The sequence below is a fragment of the Phasianus colchicus genome, chromosome 11 (genome assembly GCF_987193195.1).
Source record: "Phasianus colchicus chromosome 11, bPhaCol1.hap1.1, whole genome shotgun sequence".
In the NCBI taxonomy this organism is placed as follows: Eukaryota; Metazoa; Chordata; class Aves; order Galliformes; family Phasianidae; genus Phasianus; species Phasianus colchicus.
The window spans coordinates 6,458,558-6,477,523 of NC_143446.1; the positions used below are offsets into that span (position 1 = coordinate 6,458,558).

The 18,966-nt window shown below is 37.6% G+C and overlaps 1 protein-coding gene across 3 annotated transcripts in view; it reads right to left on the minus strand.

Moving 5' to 3' along the window:
• The window catches only part of IQSEC1 (IQ motif and Sec7 domain ArfGEF 1), a 361,739-nt gene that overhangs the window by 312,064 nt on the left and 30,709 nt on the right, over positions 1 to 18,966 (minus strand). For 2 of the 3 annotated variants that reach the window (XM_031608745.2, XM_031608737.2), the window contains exon 3: positions 3,836 to 3,949. In XM_031608745.2, the coding sequence (XP_031464605.1) occupies positions 3,836 to 3,888 (53 nt within the window). In that variant the 5' untranslated portion in view covers positions 3,889 to 3,949. Of the gene's footprint in view, positions 1 to 3,835; positions 3,950 to 11,565; positions 11,661 to 18,966 lie in introns of those variants that run through there. The other variant, XM_090148117.1, reaches the window with a different exon arrangement.

Sequence of the window (18,966 nt, forward strand, 5' to 3'; positions counted from 1 at the left end):
ACGGTAATTTATTGCGGAAGTGGCATCGGGGTGCCGGCTCCCCCAGAGCCGGGAGCTCTCCAGCACTACGCTCGGAGTCACACTCGTGCTAACCGCTGCGTAGCAGAGACCGCTGCCTTTCCGTCAGCAGCCTCGACATCTGAGACCTCTGTCGGTGAGATGCTGCTTCCCGTTAAGGTTGCATCAGGCCAAGAAAAGTTGCTGAGATTGGGGTCCTATATCATCCACGCACGTACAGATGGGAACGCTTAAGAAAACAGGGAATAGGAAAGGGAAACAGAAGGAGATGTTGCAGGAAGAAGATAAGGTGAATAAGTGTTTTTCTCCCCCTTTCCTCTCCTTATCGCCTTAATATTTTTCTTGTTTTCTCTTTTCTCCACCTTTAAAGTTTTCAAGCTTTCAATTAGTATGATTTCCTCACAGCAGTTGTTGCTGCTGTCACAAATGGCACGGTACTCTCTTGGAAAGTCAGCCCTCCTAGCATAGCCAGGATGTGTTGCTTTGGGAGTACAGCTGGTGCAGCAGGCTGAAGGAGTGGGGGAATCACAGGAGCCTCCTGGGAGGTTGGAGACTGGGCTCTCCCCATCCCTCCTTGGAGGGAAGAGCTGAAGTTCTTGGAATGGAATTCTAGAAGAAGATATTTGTCACAATCCCTACCCCAACAGCTTACTGAAGAGGTGAGGAGATCCATCTAGCCATGTCATGTGTGTTCTGTTCTTAAGACAGAAAGAAGTTATCCTCAGAACTGTTACTTTTGTTTTGGCCATATGTGCTGCAACCAAGGCCTGCTGTCTCTATTAACATGACTGAAGCACAAAGGGCTAATTACACTCCTGCTGGGGACTGCAAATTCACAGAAAAGTCTTTAGTTACTCTTTTAAGAGGCCAAGCTTCTTTTTGATAAGTCTCACCAGAATTATTGAATGTATGAGTAATTATTTCTACAGAATGTAACTGAAGAATGGCCCGCTCATTTCGGAAGAAAATGCTCATCACAACATCTCACTGAGGCACCCTGCATCATTTTCTTTGTGAAAACCAGGATGCTTGTCAGGTGTAAATAAGTAGAGCAAGAGAACTTATTTTTTTTATGTGCAAAATAAAATACAAAGCAAGACACTCAAAACTAATTAATGTACACAAGAAGCTTATAAAGCACTTCACAAAAAGGGATGCTGAAGTGAGCACCAGTAAGTACAACTAGCTTGTCTTTCAAAGAGATCTTGGGTAGGTAACCCTGAGTTCATGGTAATCATGGAACAACTGCTAAAGAGGCATGGGCCATTTAAAATTATTACTTTCCTTCTTTTACAGATTTAAGCAAATACCTCACTTCCTGCATGGCATAACTGTATCTTGGTCAGTTGCTTACAGACTTGCTAGACAAGCTGAGAAATAATACAAGAGGCACTCTTAAAGTAATGCCTCCTATTTTATTATCTTAGCCCACTATGTCAGAGGTGGATGCTGGTGGTATGGCAGTATAGGTTAAACCTTCCCACCAGAATTCTATCACATTTTGTTGCTGTGTGACAGATAGCAGCAGAGGGCAGTCTGACAAAATGGCTGTTGATATGGAAGCGCCTATGAAATAAGGAGGCATGACTGAATTTCTCCATGTGGGAAAGGATGGCACCCGTGGTCACTCATCCATGCTTTCTGAACATATATAAAGACCAAACAGTGGATGTTAGCACAGTGAGGTGGTGGCTGATACATTTCAGCAGTGACCACAGTGGGTTGCCTCTGCTGGTGCAGATATTTACAAACATGGCATGCAGGTTCTTGGTCATAACTGGCAGAAGTGCAGAGCTTATCATGATGACTATGTTGGAAAATATTTTTTTTACCTGATAATCTGCTCTATCAAATAGCGTTATTGTACTATTTATGTCTACTGTAGCTTACACAGAAATAAATAGGAAGCATTACTTTCAGAGCAATCTATGCAACTTGTAAAGTGGCTAGTTTCATCTTTTGGATTTTTTTTTTTTTGTCTGGTTCATTTTGGTTGATTTTAGAAGGCTCTTTTGAGAGGATACCACTAGATTTTCCTCTTCTTAGGAGCTCAGTAACAACTTAACAAATTAATGATCTTCACCTGTGCAACACAATGGAAAGTTTAACAATGATAGCAGAGCAGCAAGATTCCATAACACAGAAAGCAAAGATTCACTCAAATCCAACAGCACCTTGGACTCAGAAATAAGGGAAAGAAGCTGCATACCTTTAGAAAGCCTTAGATATACAGGGACCTCCAGCAAGACACTCTTGCCTCCACTGACAACCCTTAAATGACGTATGGGAAGAGCTGGATCCTGGGTCCACCCCTTCTGGTCACTCAGATGCATTGCACTGCATACACCTGAGCTTCCCTGGGTTGGCCCTGCCTTCCCACCAAGGGCTCCATCACTGGTTCTAGCCATCACAAGTAGCCCGACTACTTATGCTTTCCCATAAATAATGTAGAAAGAATCAAACCTACCGGATATGTTCTACCAGGAAACTGTAGGTGAGACTGAAAAATATGTACAATAAGCCCTCAGAGACATGTTTGGGCTGGCACCTGGCTTTTCCTGGGTCATGTTACTGGTGTGTTTTGCATGTTGCTTGAGAAAGAGAATGGAGTACTCTGTGTCCAAGGGGATTGTTTTTGTGAGCCTCCAAACACGTGCGTGTTTTATCACCCTTCATAAATTAGCAAAAAGAGCGTAAACTTAGAAAACAAGCATATTCATAAAATCAATAATATGTTCAATTTCTATCTGTGAGACAGATTATAAAAACAGATCCAGCTTGTTCAGATTTACTCAGAAAATTAAGTGATATCAAGCCTAACCCTTTTGAGTAGGAAATTACCAAAACAGTTTTTTTTAATTGCTAACATTTTATATTAGACTGTCTAATTTTATAAGGTTAAATAATACATGGTTAATTTTTGCCAGAGAAAGTGTCAAGGAAAATTTAAATATTAAAGGAAATGTTGCTCATTCAGTAAGTAGAATCCTCTTACTGATTTATTATTAGCAATAAATAAATATCCCATCCCACTTCAGAGAATCCTTAAGATGATCGTAGTTTTAGACTGTCTCAGGTCTTACTGCCTGGGGAATTGATACCCTGCAGAGCACAATTTGTGACTGTTGGACCATTAGTGCCAGCGTCTGGTCCAAAGTCTGACTGCAGTTCAAAAAGAACCTTGCCAGCAGAACTTAAAGATGCCTCCCTTACTGTCCTCCATATGTCTTAGAACAGGTACATTTGTTTGCCTATCCGTTTTAAAAAATCTGGCTCTTACTGGCACTTGCTACATGTCTAAATTAGACGTTTTGTCACGTTCAGGCTTATTGTACTGCATTAAAATTAAGCTATGTTGTTATTATTTCAAAAGTTTTTTGGTATGGCTAATAATGTGATCAGTGAACACAAAGCCAGATAACAATTTCTTCAAAGTAATATATTTCCAGCAAAAACCATTTCAAATATATTTTTCATGTGAAATTAATTAGGCCAGTGTAGTACAAAAAACATGGACCAAGAAGTCATGCAGTTATTTGCACTTGATCTTAACTCTCTCTTTGATCTCTCTTAAAAAATTCTATTGGAAACTGCTTCTTTCTTGTTCACTTATTTTACTGTGTCTCTTCCCTCACTCCTTCCTTGTTTTTCCTGTGTTGTGTTTGGAGATTTAACATAATATCAGTGTTTGCAGGGCTGTTATATTTTAAATGTAGGTGCAGACCTCATTCCCACCTTGCCCCTAATGTCTACCCTCTTTTCATTTGTCCTAATAACACAGGACATATATGTTCCTTATACATAACAGCATACTCACCACATAGCCAGAAGTGCTTGTTCATGCTCTGTGGGCTGACAGTGGGAAATCATCTGAGTGATGTGAGAAAAATCGGCATCGTTTGTAGCCTGTTTGCTGCATGCTCCAGGCTCCCTGGCGAAAGAAGGCAATAGAAATTCACTGCTGATTTGTACTGTTGTCCCAGGAGGCCAAATGTTTGCTGTGGGACTGCTGTCTGACTATAAGGTACTGATTAACTATTAAAAAAAAAGGAAAAGTGCAGCATTAAAGACTTGAAGTCTTTTAGGAACTGTGGTGTTTCAGGCTTGTTCTCTTCCCTCTCCTGCTTAGGTGTAACCCACTTTTAAAAATGACATTTTATTACCTGAATTTCTGACTTTTTTCAAGCACTGAGCTTCTTTACACCTTTTCCTACCACATATTTTTCTGACAATAATCTCTTGAAAATCTGACCAAGTTGCCTTTTAATTGTTCCATAAACAAATAGCACATTTATTCAATTCAGCCACTCTTCTAGAAGAATGGTCAGTCAATCCAGAAGTATTCTGTACTTTATTCTAGCATACTTCTTCCATTGCTGTTTAGAATTAGTACAGCTATGCCATGAAAGCATTTGAACAATTAGCCTATGTTTCTACCCAGATAAGCCAAGCATAATAAATGATTAAACTTATTTTATAAATGGTGCAGAAAAAAAAAATCTTGGTACTTAAGTTGAGATTCATCCAAATCAGAGCTGGAATGAGGGACAACTTTCATTAAAAAATAATATTTTCGATTAAAAGATAAACTGTAACTGAAGGAGAAAAATATATACTACAGTATCAGATATCTAGTGCCAATAGCAGATAAGTGCCAGAGAAAAATGCTTCATGTTAAAGATGAACAACACAGGCATATTGGCAGGGACAAAAACCTTAGAAATCAGATTAGGAAGCTGAAAGCTGAAAGAGGAAAGCAAATAAACACTCTCTAAATCACAACTCATGAATTCACTGAAAGAAGGAAGAAATACCAAATGCTAAATTGTGAAGACATGAATTTATTGCAACACTTTTCAGTTTCAAGGATATAAAGCCATAAAGTATACAATACAACATAAATATTTCAATAAAGTAGTATAACAAAGTTTTCTTGAGGTCTGCTCTAAGTGAAATCTTTCTCCTGTGGAAGGCTTTCATTTGCTAACTTGTACTGAAGGAATAATTATCTATGCTACTAAAATTAATTTGACACATAACTTTCTATGTTAAAATTTGATTACATTTTAATGTACATTTTTTATTTTATTTATTTTTTTAATGTACATTTTTATGTTTCTGTACTTTAATTGTTTGGATTAAATTCTTATGTTCTTATTACATTTCTCACATTTAAAGATTCTGGAGAATTTCTGAAAATAGTACCTTTTCAGAAGAAGATTAGAATTTATCTAACTGTCAATCATTGATGGAAATAAAGTCTGAAGAAAAACCACTGATTAAAATATGAGATCATCAGTAATATTTATTTGCCCTGGGCATTTCCAATTAGATACCTGAAACTGATGAAAACCCTGATGATCCTTAGTTTTAGTTCCTTGTTCTCATTTCACATCTTCATTTGGCACAATAGGCTCTTGCTCTCTCAGATGCTATGAGCAGAATCTCACTTAGATAACGCAGTAACATTTTTTACATTAGGAAAATATTTCTGTCTTCCAAAAGATGTTGATAAAAGGAAATAAATAAAAATGAGACAATGTCCTGACTGATCAGTATTAAAAGGTGTATTTAGTTTGTATTCTTTCCATTCTATGTGAATCCAGTGGATATATTTGCAAATAATTTGTATGTACTCTGTACCATCGTGTGTATATGATCAAAACTAATGGATAGTTCTTGTTTTGGCATTTAATACATTTTGAATGCTAGAAAATTCACCCTTGATAATTATTTTAAGTAGTATATATCTCTATATCTTCTAGCCATTGTGTGTTCAAACTCATTTGAAATATTTTATCACTATAAGTGGTTTAAAACAGTATTCAAAGTAAGATCTACAGATCAGTCAGGAAGCACATAGGTGAGTGAAAAGGAAGCATATGGCAGAGGCTCAGAGGAAAAAAGCCAAAATAACTTATTTTGCACCAGTTCCAACAACATAAAGATCTCGAAGGCCTATGCTCATGATCCTTTCAATACAGCCCAGACTGTCTTTTGGTTGAGTATATTAATACACATCTGACCATTTTTTAATGGTGCTGTGAACCACTTCACCTGTTTTTTTCTGGTTGTACTGCATCCATAAAGTAGCTACACCACTTACTGTCAATAATAGCATAACAGGAAAGTATATTGTTTTACTATGGATGTAGTTCAGCAGGTAGAAATGGGCAATGTTAATACATGCTGTCATTAACTAAGCAGGTCTGCAGCAGATAATTACAGATTGCTAGTCAAAATCACTGCTCCCCAGTTTATCTCAACATTCTGCCATAATAAGAAACAAATTTCCATGTTTTTGTCTGTAAAGTGGGCATTGTAATGCAGCATACGTGCAAGATACTCTGAAGAGTGTTCTGGTGCTACAGGTGGCTTTTCCTTAGCCAAATGGTGCAAGGCAAAGATCCTAAAGAATGACTTTGTGTTTCCACAGAGAAATGCTCTGCAGAGCACTGGCTCTGATATCAGAGGTGAGACATCAGCATCGATGGAGTCCTCTGCTCCAGCTGGAGCCCTGCAGCCTGGACTAACCAGCACAGGTACAGCACTGGGCTGACAATTTACATCCTGGGGTGACTCTAAGTCCCATCTAGTTCATGGATCTCTACATGGTCGTGTATATTGAGATTTAATGTGAACTTCTATTACAAATTTAATTGTGTACATAATAGAGAAAAAAAGGGATCTATTTAAAATCTGAAGTATAGCAAATACATAATTGTTTTTCATCATTAAATGCTAATAGCAGGAAGAGAAGGGGCATTTTACTGGAAGGATAGAGGCATGCTACAGTGTTTATTCAGAGTTTACCTTGCCCTCTCCCTACCCCCTACCACTGATGAAAAGATGAAGAGATTGAAGAACCATGTAAAAAGACATGTAAAGAGAAGGAGAAATAAGTTTTCATTTATAAAAAAGGTGTAGAAATCATATTTTAGTTGTATCACTGAGAAGAGCTGAGAGCAATTTAAGTTATTTATTTTTGTTTGCAATGAAGAAAAAAGTAGATTTGCAAATTCAAACTGGAACCTTTTTCAAAAACTAAAATACATCACAACTCAGATAAGTCAATTTCCATTGCTTTTTACATAGTGCTAACCCTCAAAATGTCTGAGGTAAGGATTCAAAACCAGGAAATGAAAAGCTGAACAATAAAATACTAAGGTCTAACAGGATCAATCTTTTCTTACCCCTTCCCTTTCAGACTGTTGTGGAGCATATAGGAGCAGAGAGAATTGTGTTGATGCTGGTCTGTATCATTAGTAACAGTCTGTTATTTATAATTTCAATCTAGAAGCCTCAGAAAATATTTTATCACTTGATCTTCAAACTAGTGTTGGCCTCTCTCCATATTATGAGTATTTGAACTGTAACTGCATTGAGAAACCCTACAGCGATGTAGCTAAGCTCTATTGAATTCTATGCAGGTGTAAAGATAAGGGAATTATTTCTGTCAAAGCTAACATGAAAAAAAAAAAAAAAAAGATGTTTCATAGTTGACAAATAGTGGCAAAGAAGCTTTATTTTTATTATGTCCTTTTATCTACTCTTGCATTTGGAACATATTCTTGTATAAACAAACAAAGGACAAACCTTAGGACTCCAGTTTCAAGGGTATTTTGCCCTTTGGAGTATGTGGCTTTGGCTGTACGTTTCCTGTCACTAATAACAACTAACAATTAAAATGCTTCACATGAACACAGTGCATCCTCAGTCTTTTAACTGGTCATACAAGCAGGGCTGTTCATATGCCAGTGGATGTGAACTATTAGTGTAAAATCTTCACTTGGAGCAGTCCAGCTGAAAGCATCCATGCTGCCCTCTTTCTAAAGATCTGAGAAAAATGCATGAATTTCTGCAATATTTTCCAGCTAGGTCTTTTCCAGTTTGAATTTAAAAGAGAGAGAGTGATGTTCTTGCTTTTGGAAGGGAAATCTTTCATATCTGAACCATCTCTCAAGAGGAGACCTCCATCACAGGCCAAAAATCTGTAATTTGGAATGACGATATATTGTGGCAGTAAAATGTACAGTGGGCATTTATGTGGAGGATTACAGACTGGTAAAGAGAACAGCTTTTCTAGGGGAAAGGAACCTCCAGAGCTGACCCTGCCAATGACAATCTGAAGGCAAAAGTAACTCAATTCTGAAGATGAACTGCAATTGTACTAGAAAGTATGAAGAGAAATGTGTTGCTCCTACAAAAAAATCATTATGGATGCTTAAATTCTAGAAATGCAAAATGCAAAACTAGCCAATTTTTCTTGATATGTCTGCTTTTGCATATTACTTTGTCAAAATTATACTGGCTATTATCTCAAGAGGAGAATAATAATCTGAATAATCTCTGAGATCTCCATCAAAGTGTTAATCATATCTTTGGAGTTTTCCCACTGGGAAGGTTCTTAGAACACAAGGAGAAACACCACATAAAAAGAAGTTAATAGTACAAATGACAAATGTAGTTTATTCCCAGTCCCTCAAGAAGGATTGAAAACTTAAACTTCAGAATACGGAATGGACTAATTGGGAGATTGTGACAAACTCCTGGGACAAGCCTTTGGGTTTCTCTGAACTCAGATACCCTCTGAAGTAACTTGTTTCATTTTCAAAAAGACAGCAGTTACCCAATGATGAATTACTGTGCTCAGGCTCCTCAGCCACCAGGTTCTGTGAGGTCTGTGCAGACAGTGCAGGTGCACTGGTTTCACTCCTGAGACTGATCATGTGGTTGCAAGGGTTTATGAAGTCCTAAGTAAGAGGAAAGAAGAAAACTGTTTCTTATCTGTGTACGGAGTTAAGTCCAAGCCTAGCAGAATCTGGAGGATCTGGCATGGAAGAGTCTTCCTTTCTTCTCTGGAGAATCAGTGTTGTACACACATAAAGTTTCAATCACAAAGGAAGAACTTGGACTAGAGAAGTGCATGAGCTCTTTAAATTTCTCCCCTATGCTTTTGGAACAGGCACGGGAATGAATGCAACTTTCTTCAGATGTTTTGATAGTATGTTTGGGAGAATTTATTTTCTTTACATTGACAGTTAAGTGAATTCCTACCATTGGAAATGCTGCTGGGTTTTTGGTAGGGAAGAAACAATCTGAATTATGCAATAAATCTGGTCCATTTCCCACATGGAAAAGCAAAGATTTCTGTATAAAGCTTTTAAATGCATGGTGTCCCGTACTTCACCTTTAACCCATTTAACCAACAGCTGTCCTATCTTGGATACATTCTAACACTCTTACAACCATGTAGGTACAACAGTATGGAGTCTTTTTTAGCTTCTCAGTTATTTTGTCTCCATTTCTTTTCTATTCAATGTTGGCTGTAATTTATATGTATACTAAAAGGTATTTTCCTTCAGCGTGTCCTTAACTTTTAAAGAACAAGAATCAGAAGTTGTAGCCTTTACCCCGCGTTAAATGTAAAAGCAGGGGATGTTCTAAAAATGATGTGTTGCACTCTGCCTTTATATTTTTTTTATTTTTAGCATCTCTTTACTATCTTCTCTCTTGTCTTTGTTCTTAAGACTCTATTTCCCAGAAACTTTTTAATGTTTTTATTAATAGAAAGAAGTATGGGTTTTGTTCTTCAACAATAAAATACGCACATGGCAATTCTTTAGTGCCCGACCATGGAAGGCACTTTTAATCCTGCTACTGTGTTCTCAGCAGTTTCATTGTAACAGAATATTGTTCTTTTGCGGTCAGTCAGGATTTTTTCTCCTTTAAGCTCCCAGATATTCTGCCTACATCTGCCATACGTGCTAGAAGGGCAAGGCTGGAACATTTACTGAATATAAACATTCTCCTTGAAGATAGATTCCCCTCCCCAAAGCAAAAGCACAGCTTGTGAAGTCACACAGGCCATTGCTTTATTTGTTATTATTTAAGAGAATCCCTGACAAAAAGGGTTTTATCTCCATGATATTCAATGTCAAAACCTGCAATAGACAGACAAAACCCTTGCTCTACTTGCTGCAACTACAGCTGTAAGCAATGATTTTTTCTTCTTTTTTTTTCTTTTCTCCTTTTTTTTTTTTTTTTAATTTTTCTTCCTTCTTTCTTTCCCCTCCATTTTTACTTCCTTCTGCCCCTTTATTCCACCTGCCTCCCCCTCCCCCCCCCCCCCCCCCCCTTTCTTTTTATTCTTCAGAAAGATGCTGGTGAAATCACTTATCAACCAGATTCCACTTCAGAGCATTTATAGCATCACATTTTGAACTCAAGGTCACCAAAAGTATAATTCAGCCTCTGCGTTTCATCTTACTTCAATTTGTTGCAAGACTATGAAGAATTCTTAACAAGGTCTGTACAAATATTCTCTCTAAAAAAAGGGAAACAAGTATGCTGCTTGATGAAAAACTGCCTATCAGTTCTTACAGAATCAAATGGGCAAAGGATCCAGTCCCATGTTATGCAAAATCCTTGCTTGTAAACAGTGTCCTGTCTTTAAACTGATTTAATGCTTTGCCTGAGAATGCAGTAGATAATGCACTTATTTTCCCAACATAAACCCACTCCAAGTGCCATCTGGTGGCAGAACTAAATTAAATCTGCACAAAGCGTTGTATGGAATTATTAAAGGGTAAACTTTCAGCAGAATGTGAAGGGATGTGACTATGTAAATTGCATTAGGAGATATATGCTACTGAGCTCACATTATGAAACATAGAGGATATGTTTCAGACAAGGTTTTAAGAATTCTCACAAAGACAGAATAACTTGGAGTTAAAATCTAATTTAGTCCATGATAGATTGCCATACCAGGATAAAAGTCATCTTTGTACAGACATTAGGCTGTAATAATTCCCACCCCCCAACCCCCAAAAAAAGGAAAGACAGAAACTTGTCATGTACCTGAGCAATTAGCTGCCCCTATTTGGGAATTGTCACTAATGTACTAAAATACCTTATTTTAAATGTCTTTTCTTCACTAAAGAGAAATCAGTTCCACATTGGAAAGAACTTCACACCTCTGTATACGATCTAGTTTGGAATACATGATTTATTATAGTTACCCTAAATCTTTAGCTTTGGTAGCCTGGTCTCTGATAGATTTCATGCTTGAACTATTATCACTAAGACATCTATGCAAAGGTGAAAATCCTTTGGGAAAACTATTTGAGATTCACCCCTTCAAGGTAAGATTATGGAATCCATTTTACGGGAAGCTTTCTTGGGATATTTTCTCCCGTCATAAAAATATTCATTTCTGGAAATGCAGTTCTCTACAGTGATGTATATTTTCACCAGGATTACCCATATGGATCTTAAACACAGGCTCCATGTTCTTTTCTTACTATACAGGGAAATGTTCAATCTAGGGAAGACAGATGCTGTGTGGCAGCATTGCATCTGTTACAAAATCCTTCTGAGAAGAGAGAACTGAATAATAAGGTGGATTTTCTTTCTATCCTTGTCTCTAGATGTTCTTAAAGCTGAGAAGAATGTTCTTAAAGCTCACTAAGAATCAGAGCTCAGTGTTAGGTTAAAGTTCTCAAATTTTCTTCTTGAAAGGCCATGAAAACCTCAGTTGCTACATACCTGTATGAATGATCTCTGCAAAGTGTCCAACTTCAGGTCAGTAGTCTATTCCCCACTAGGAAGTTGATCTGATTTTGAACTGAAACAGTCCCATTCCAGCTGCAAACATCTCAGTCTTTGAACTGAATATGGGTGAAAGCCGAGCGGCTGCTTCTCTTAAACCACCTGTGTTTCTAGTGCTGAGAGTATGAGCACAATTTTTCCTGCTGTTGTGCATAGTAGAGAGAATCATCCCTCAATTGCAAGATTTATTAGTGCAGTTTGTCTCTCTCTGGTTGCTGACTACTTAAGACAATGCATAGCTTGCCTACTCTTTTCTTCAGCCGCATGGCAGTCCTCATTCCTAAGTGATATTATCTCTGGACTTGACAGACAGTGACACAAAGTGTCTGCAAAAGCACGCAGTGCTCTGATCTCTGGCCCAAGGACATCAGAGAGAGTGCCAGAAAAAGGACCTCCAGAATTCGGTGCAAAAGTAGGACACAAAACTACTCTTTAGTCTCATACTTTCAAGGGTTGAAAACATCCAGAAAAGGATTGCTTGTGGACAAGTATGAAATAAAGGGTAAAATATCTCTGTGAAGGGTCATCAACTCTTTCCAGATAAAGCTTCTCTCTGTTGCTGAAACAACAGCAAGAGATGAAGTCATCACTAGATGCCAGCAACAATTGCCCGTTATACTCCTCTGTGAATCACCCTTTAAATGCAGCTCACAGTAACCTGTAATTTTCATATGCAGAATGTCCAATTTGAATGCAGTGATAAACGAGAGGGAGGAGAACACATTCAGTTGAATCATTTGTATACATAAGTATCGGCAGGTACTGTCAAGCAAAAAGGATGTGAGTCAACTATACAGCAGAGCTATGTTTGAGGAGGGTCTTTTGGTAGAACACCCAGGACAGAAAACAGCCAGTGGACTGCCCAGCTCTACTCAGTGTTGTTTGGTACCACTGATTTAGCCAAACAGGGTGAACCATTAGAGGGCTGTCAGGCTGGCAACCATCCCCTCAGACATGAGGGGAGACATGAGACCACCATGTAACAGCAGAAAATGCAGTCTGAGTCAGAGAGAGAGGTGACAGGTAGAGCTATAATCCATCACACCCTAACTGCTGCATCTACAGTGCATTAACAGACCTGGTGCCTGGCAACAGCTTCAACAACTCAAATCCAAATGCCACCACTTCTAGAACACGTGGGGCTGTGAAGGTTAAGGAGAATGACGTGGAAGCAGATTTGGGCTTGGTTAAAACTGGCTGTGTGTCACCATGGCTCAGAAATTGTGATCCAAGAGCCACTGATGTAACATGGAGCCTTTTCTGCTCAGCCACTGAATGAAAGAAAGTGACAAAGATTTTAAAGGGAAGCATTAAAAAGGTGGAAAAGCAGTAACACTGATTATGTTAGTAAGATTAAGAAATCTCCAAAAAGGCTCACTGTAGTCTATTTCTTTGGTATGGTCAGGTCTGAAACGTTGGCTATGCTGTGAGAGAAAAACAATGTCATGAAACAGGAAGCTGACAGAGAGCTGTTAAATGCAGAGCTGCAAAATGTTTCCCCAGCTATCCAAGTGAAAAATAAACATTTTCCAAGCAGGGTAGTTATAAAATAAAAATACAGTCAGTACCAATTAGCAAAATACTTAACAAAATGAACCTAAGTTTAGGTTCAGAAGTTAAATGAAAAATAAAAAGAGACTGGAGGGTAAATTCATCCATGTAGTTCTCCCTTTCTCCTTCTTATTGCTTTTCCCGTTTAGTGGTAATGAAGTAAAGCAATAGCTCATTTGCAGTGTTGTACTGATTTTCTAAGCTAAGAAAGTCAAAAAGCTGCAGTACAAACAGGAAGTACAGAATTTGCATTGTGCTAATGAGACTGTCTACAAACAGCAACACAAGCAATAACGTTGAGGGCTGGAGAACAGCAGGGAGCAGAACCCCAAATCCACAGAAAAGAATAAAACGCCGTTCCTGGGACAACAGATGGAAATTTCAACACAGTCTCGAGCTTTTTGCAGAAATGTGAGCTTTGAACAGGGGAAAATAGGGAGCCTCAGATCTGATATTCTAGGAGACCACTGAGGTGCAAATCTGTCTGTCTGGTAACAGCTCACTGCTCGGTCTGTGTTCATGTCCCATTCTGACACAAGCACACAGATGGGATTCTTGTGTCTATAAAGTGTGCTCTAGAGGTTCTTATAGATAATCATTGCTCCTGTGTTTCTTTAGCAGTAATTGCTGAAAACACAAGAAAAGGTCTTTGGTGAGATGTCAAGAACCAGAGGTTACATCCACCTCGGAGTTCAGGCTAGAACTGAAGCAAATGTGGCACGGGCACATGGGCAGCCTAAACCCATTTTGATGCCTGAGAACAGGGAACAAAGAGTAGCATTCCAGCACCCGAATAAAGGCTTTACAATTGCTATTGTTCTTAGCTCTTGCCTATTACTAGGAGGGACACCTCACCAATTAATTCTGAAGTAGTTCCTTGGGAGTATTTTAACCACTGAGCGGAACCGTTGATACAGAGAGTTTAACAACCGTATCTGTTGAGACACATCCTGAGCACATTTCAGACTGATTAGAGTCTAAGGATTCAAGTTACTTTCCCTTCTGCTTCCCCTGTTAATCATCAGCATCTTAACATCTTGAGAATCCCTCTCTCCCTCTCACATACATGAAAACAAACAAACAAACAAACAAAAACCCCCAAATCAGCAATCTTTGCTGTAGTGAAATGGAGTTTGTTTTTAGTATGACATTGTGATTTTGTAACTTCAGACCCTGAAGCTATTGAGTCCCAAAGAGTCACTGATCCTGTCATACCATTCTTCCTTCGAGATATATCTATTTATGTCAGTATTAAAATAATTTGTCATCCATCTTTTCATTTCAGGCTGCAATTGTTGCTCTGTAAGCAGCAACAGCTGCCTTAATAAAGTGCCTCTCAACACTTGGGCCAACACATAATTTCTCAGTTCTGTATAAATATTCTAAAAACTGACCTTACCCTCCTTCCACCATCAATATGTGCTATATGGATGAATTACTACGTCCATAGCATTTGCAATTGTATGTTAATTCTTATTTTTACATTATTTATAAAGGAGCTCCTGCACTTAGAAAAAGCATGAAAATTTGACTTTCTGCAGAACAGTTCCTCCACCTACTGCAAGCAGTAAACATCTTAAAGTGGGAAATGAACTCGTTCTGTGTGTTAGTACGGAAACATGCAAGGTTATGAAATTCATTAAATTTTGTGTGTAGAATAATTGGATATGTCCCACCACTGGTGTATGGAATTGTAGCAAACGAACACATTGCATTGTGCAGCCTCATATGAAGGGAAAGGTATTTCCATCTAAACAGCCCTTTTAGAATTTCATAGAGCAGAAATTCTTTAACAATGTATGTTTTTTTCAATTGATTTTTTTCAAGGATTCAACTGGGACAGGAAATGCTGATGTTACAGGTTGATACACACTAATACTGCTCACGTAATATGCTTTTTAAAATATGATAAAACTCAATGGGAATTCGATACAAAGAAATTATTTTTTAAGAAAGCCTGATAATCTATTTAAACTGAATGTACACCAGTTCATCCACCAATGCATAATGCAAACTCCTGTTCACAGTACGGATGGCAGAATTTATACAATGCAAAGCTGTGTATATACACAGAGGTGTAATGTAACACCTCTGTTACAGCAGCAGCACTCTCATTAAGGAGATGCCAACAAATTAAGCTGTTCTCTTTGTTTGTAAAATAGTTTAGAAGGTATTTCAGTATAACCATATAAATGCCCAAAATGCTTATCTTATCTACAGGAAAACCGTGTATTTCATCCACTAAAAAAAGTGCCAGCAAGAATTAAGAATTTATCTATGGGAAAGCACAACAGTAAATTACTAAAAGTAGTTGAAAGAAAGCTGTATTGAAGAAAGAATCGTGCCCTCTCTTTTACTTCAGAAGTAAAAACGGTGCAAAGGTTATTAATTGTTTGCAGATGAACGCACAATGCAGCATCGGACCCAATTATACATAATATATGTTATTATATGCAAACCGATGCCATTTACTGCTGCAGCTGGTAGTAAAAAATTGAAAACTGTGGTCTACCCAGATCAGCACTTAAGGTTTTAGTTAGGAAATCAGTTAATTATACATTGATTTTACCATGCAAGCTCGCTCAAGAAATGCACAACTATGAATTTGGACCCCAAATTCTAAAGCATCTATTTGAATATTTGAATCCAGCTTCTGAATCTGAGCTAATTCATTTCTTTCTGGCTCAAATCATAGCAAGGAGATTAATATCTGCTTGCAACAAGCCATACAGTCATATTGTATCCTGCAAAGTACATTCAGTTTACAGAGTGGCCTAAGGGAGAGAAGATGCCTTGTTATGCTGCAATTAGACAAGAATCACTGTAAATGCATGTAATGGCTGCCCACTGCTTTTGTAGAACAAAATAAAGAGAAGACAAAGCTGTTTCTTCATAAATGAACAGTGTGTTTTGCTGACTAAGGCAGAAAATGGTGGAGATTCTTTTTCTTTTTTTAAATTTCTACAGGAAAATCTGTGTGTATACTTACCCAGACATAAATCCAGGCATATGTGTATTTGAATATAAAACTCAAAGAAAGAGAATCCCACTTTTGCACTGAATATGCCCACTTCCTGAGCATGCACAGCTCCTTGTGCATGCTGTGCATGGAATCTCTAAAATTTGAAGAATGTGATTTCAGTGTGAGTGTAGAAGTGCTGAAAGAAGTATCTTAGATGTTGCGAAAGATAAGGGAACAAACTAAAAATATAAAATTGATGGGATTGTATTTTGGCAAGTGATGATAAAATAGGGAAAAATGGAAAATTTAAAGCTGCTCTGGTATTTTAAAATATTTTTTTTCCTTTAATCGGATTCAAACATCTATTACACAGAGCTTTAATGGAGTTTATGCCCTTCCAGTGCTAGATGAATCCAGAGAAGAAGAGAGATTTAATCCCATTAAATATTTGTCAGGGATTTAATGCAGCAGATAATACAACAAGTGCTATTGAACTTGGCATTACAATTATCCATTTTTACCGAACGCCAATGTCCGTGAATTCAAAAAGAATTTCACTTAGGACTCAGTGATTGAACTTCATGTTTCATATTGTTTATCATGGTCAGATATTAGAGCTACCATTGTTTTCTGAGCTCCTTTGTCTATTAACTGTGAAGTTGGCTTTTATTTTTCTATATTATAAATGTGTTCACTGAAAATGCTGTAACAGGGCTATTCCTGAAACCTTCATTCCAACAGAAAGATGGCAATTTGACCTACTGATCCTCTATGTTTTTTCCTATTAAGAAGCAGAAAACAATCATCAATCTCCATATAGTTAATGGACTGCTGCCAAAATCAACTTTTTTTGCTAAGGTAATGACACATCCTGATATCTGCAGTCCACTTCAATCAAAATGTCCAAACTGTCAGCTTAAAGAATGCTTGGCTTCCAGGTTGCTTATACACTGTATTTTCTTCTCTTATCCCAACTTTCAAGCTTGGCTGAAAAAAATGTAATATAAATAAAAGGGAAGTTTTACTTTACACCCAAGAACTCAAGGTAAGGCATTATGTGTTTTTTTTTCATGATTTATACATATTCATTTCTACTTTTTTTTGGTTTCTGAGGATTTTTCTCTGCAATTCTGAAGCAACACGGTGAATGGGAAGTATTTCTTTAGAATATCCTACTGCTATCTCCTCAGAAATCTAAAGCCTCAGTGTCACCATAAATACCCCTACGGCAATTAAAATGCTGAGAATTCAGATACTTCTTTTGCTGTGGGGCATTTTTAAAAATTTTTCATCTTCTTTTTTACCACATTGAGGTTTTCTGGATTAATTTAAATGGCATCAATTAGTTAATTCTTCGTCTTTTATTCTCTTTTTTTAAATTAGAACTCTTCAGCTGTCAAAGTAAGGAACTGAAAGAGCACTCAGTGATTTTTGGTTCCTAAGGACCCCTAATATATGTACACCACGCTGCTGAAGTGTGAATATACTGCTACTTATCCGATTGATATAAACATTCAAAAGATGAGTATACCACATACTAGGCAACTCAGTTTTTTTTAACCTGTGCATAACTAAAAGCTATTTCTGGGAATTTCTAATGGTGTGTTTTGTAGCTACTCATCAGATCACCCTTTCTATATAACAATGGAAGGAAGTAAAATAGAAAAAAAAAAGAATTGTTATTAGGGACTAGGAGTGTTTTGGAAATTCATGCCAGGCTCCATATGAAGATAATTCAGATCCTGACTGCCAAAGCATACATTTTCCGCTGATAATCTATCTGCATCCCATGAAACAGTGAAACTACTCATAACTGTTAAAAGTGAGCCTAATTGTTTATCTGCTCTTTCTGTATAGGTTTAGGGCAGCTTTTACAGGATTTCCGGCTGTATTATGAGGAGGTGAAATAAAACCAACACAGAAAAGCTAATTCATCCTCCAGTAAGACAAGGAGTACAGAGTATAACAAAGCACGACATAGGGAAGCCTATGGTTCCTGTTTTTTAAAGAAGGTGGAATTTTGCTTTCCTCCCTGTCTTTGGCACCACATTTGAACTACATAATCTGGAGAGGAAGGATGTTCTGAATTTCAGGATGCCTGGTTTCGAGTCTTCTGAGTGATGAGTAAATGAATAAAATGATTACTTTCTGAGTGGAGTGGGGCACTTGGAAACATGGAAGTTATAGCTAAAAAGAGATTATCTGGTGGGGCCAAGTCTTCATGATGTGCTCATGGCTGCAATAATGCTGTGTGTCTTGCTTCCTGACACACAGCAACGATAGCTGTCTCTGGAGAGCTCCACATATAAGGAGCAACAGCACTCAGACTTGATTAGAAATCTTGGAAACCTTCTAGATCTATTTGGTTGGTGTATTTATGGGATGCAGATTTTCTATCATAGCTGTTGCTTTGTTCACTACGGATCTTGACTTTCTCTAGAGGTCACTTAAACTTTTTACTCAGGTGACTGCTATCTGAATTATACGTGGAACTGGTGACAATTGTTCTCCATAACCATGTTCCAAATCCACTACTTTTCTCCTATCCTAAACCTCCTTTTTCATAGCAGGATGAAATAGAAACTTTTAATATTTTTCATGTTAAATAGAGTGGAAGAGAATGGGAACATTCCCAGTAAATGCCATCATATTCATGTCATTCTTTAAAAAATAAATAAAAATTCAACTTTAATCTACACTCTGTGCTGAAGCAGGATCTTCTACATGGCTGTAACCAGAGTATATTTATGTATAAATATAGTTTCCCTGCTTCTATTAAAACTGTGGATTAACTGCACAAAGAACATTTATCTATCTTCTCATAG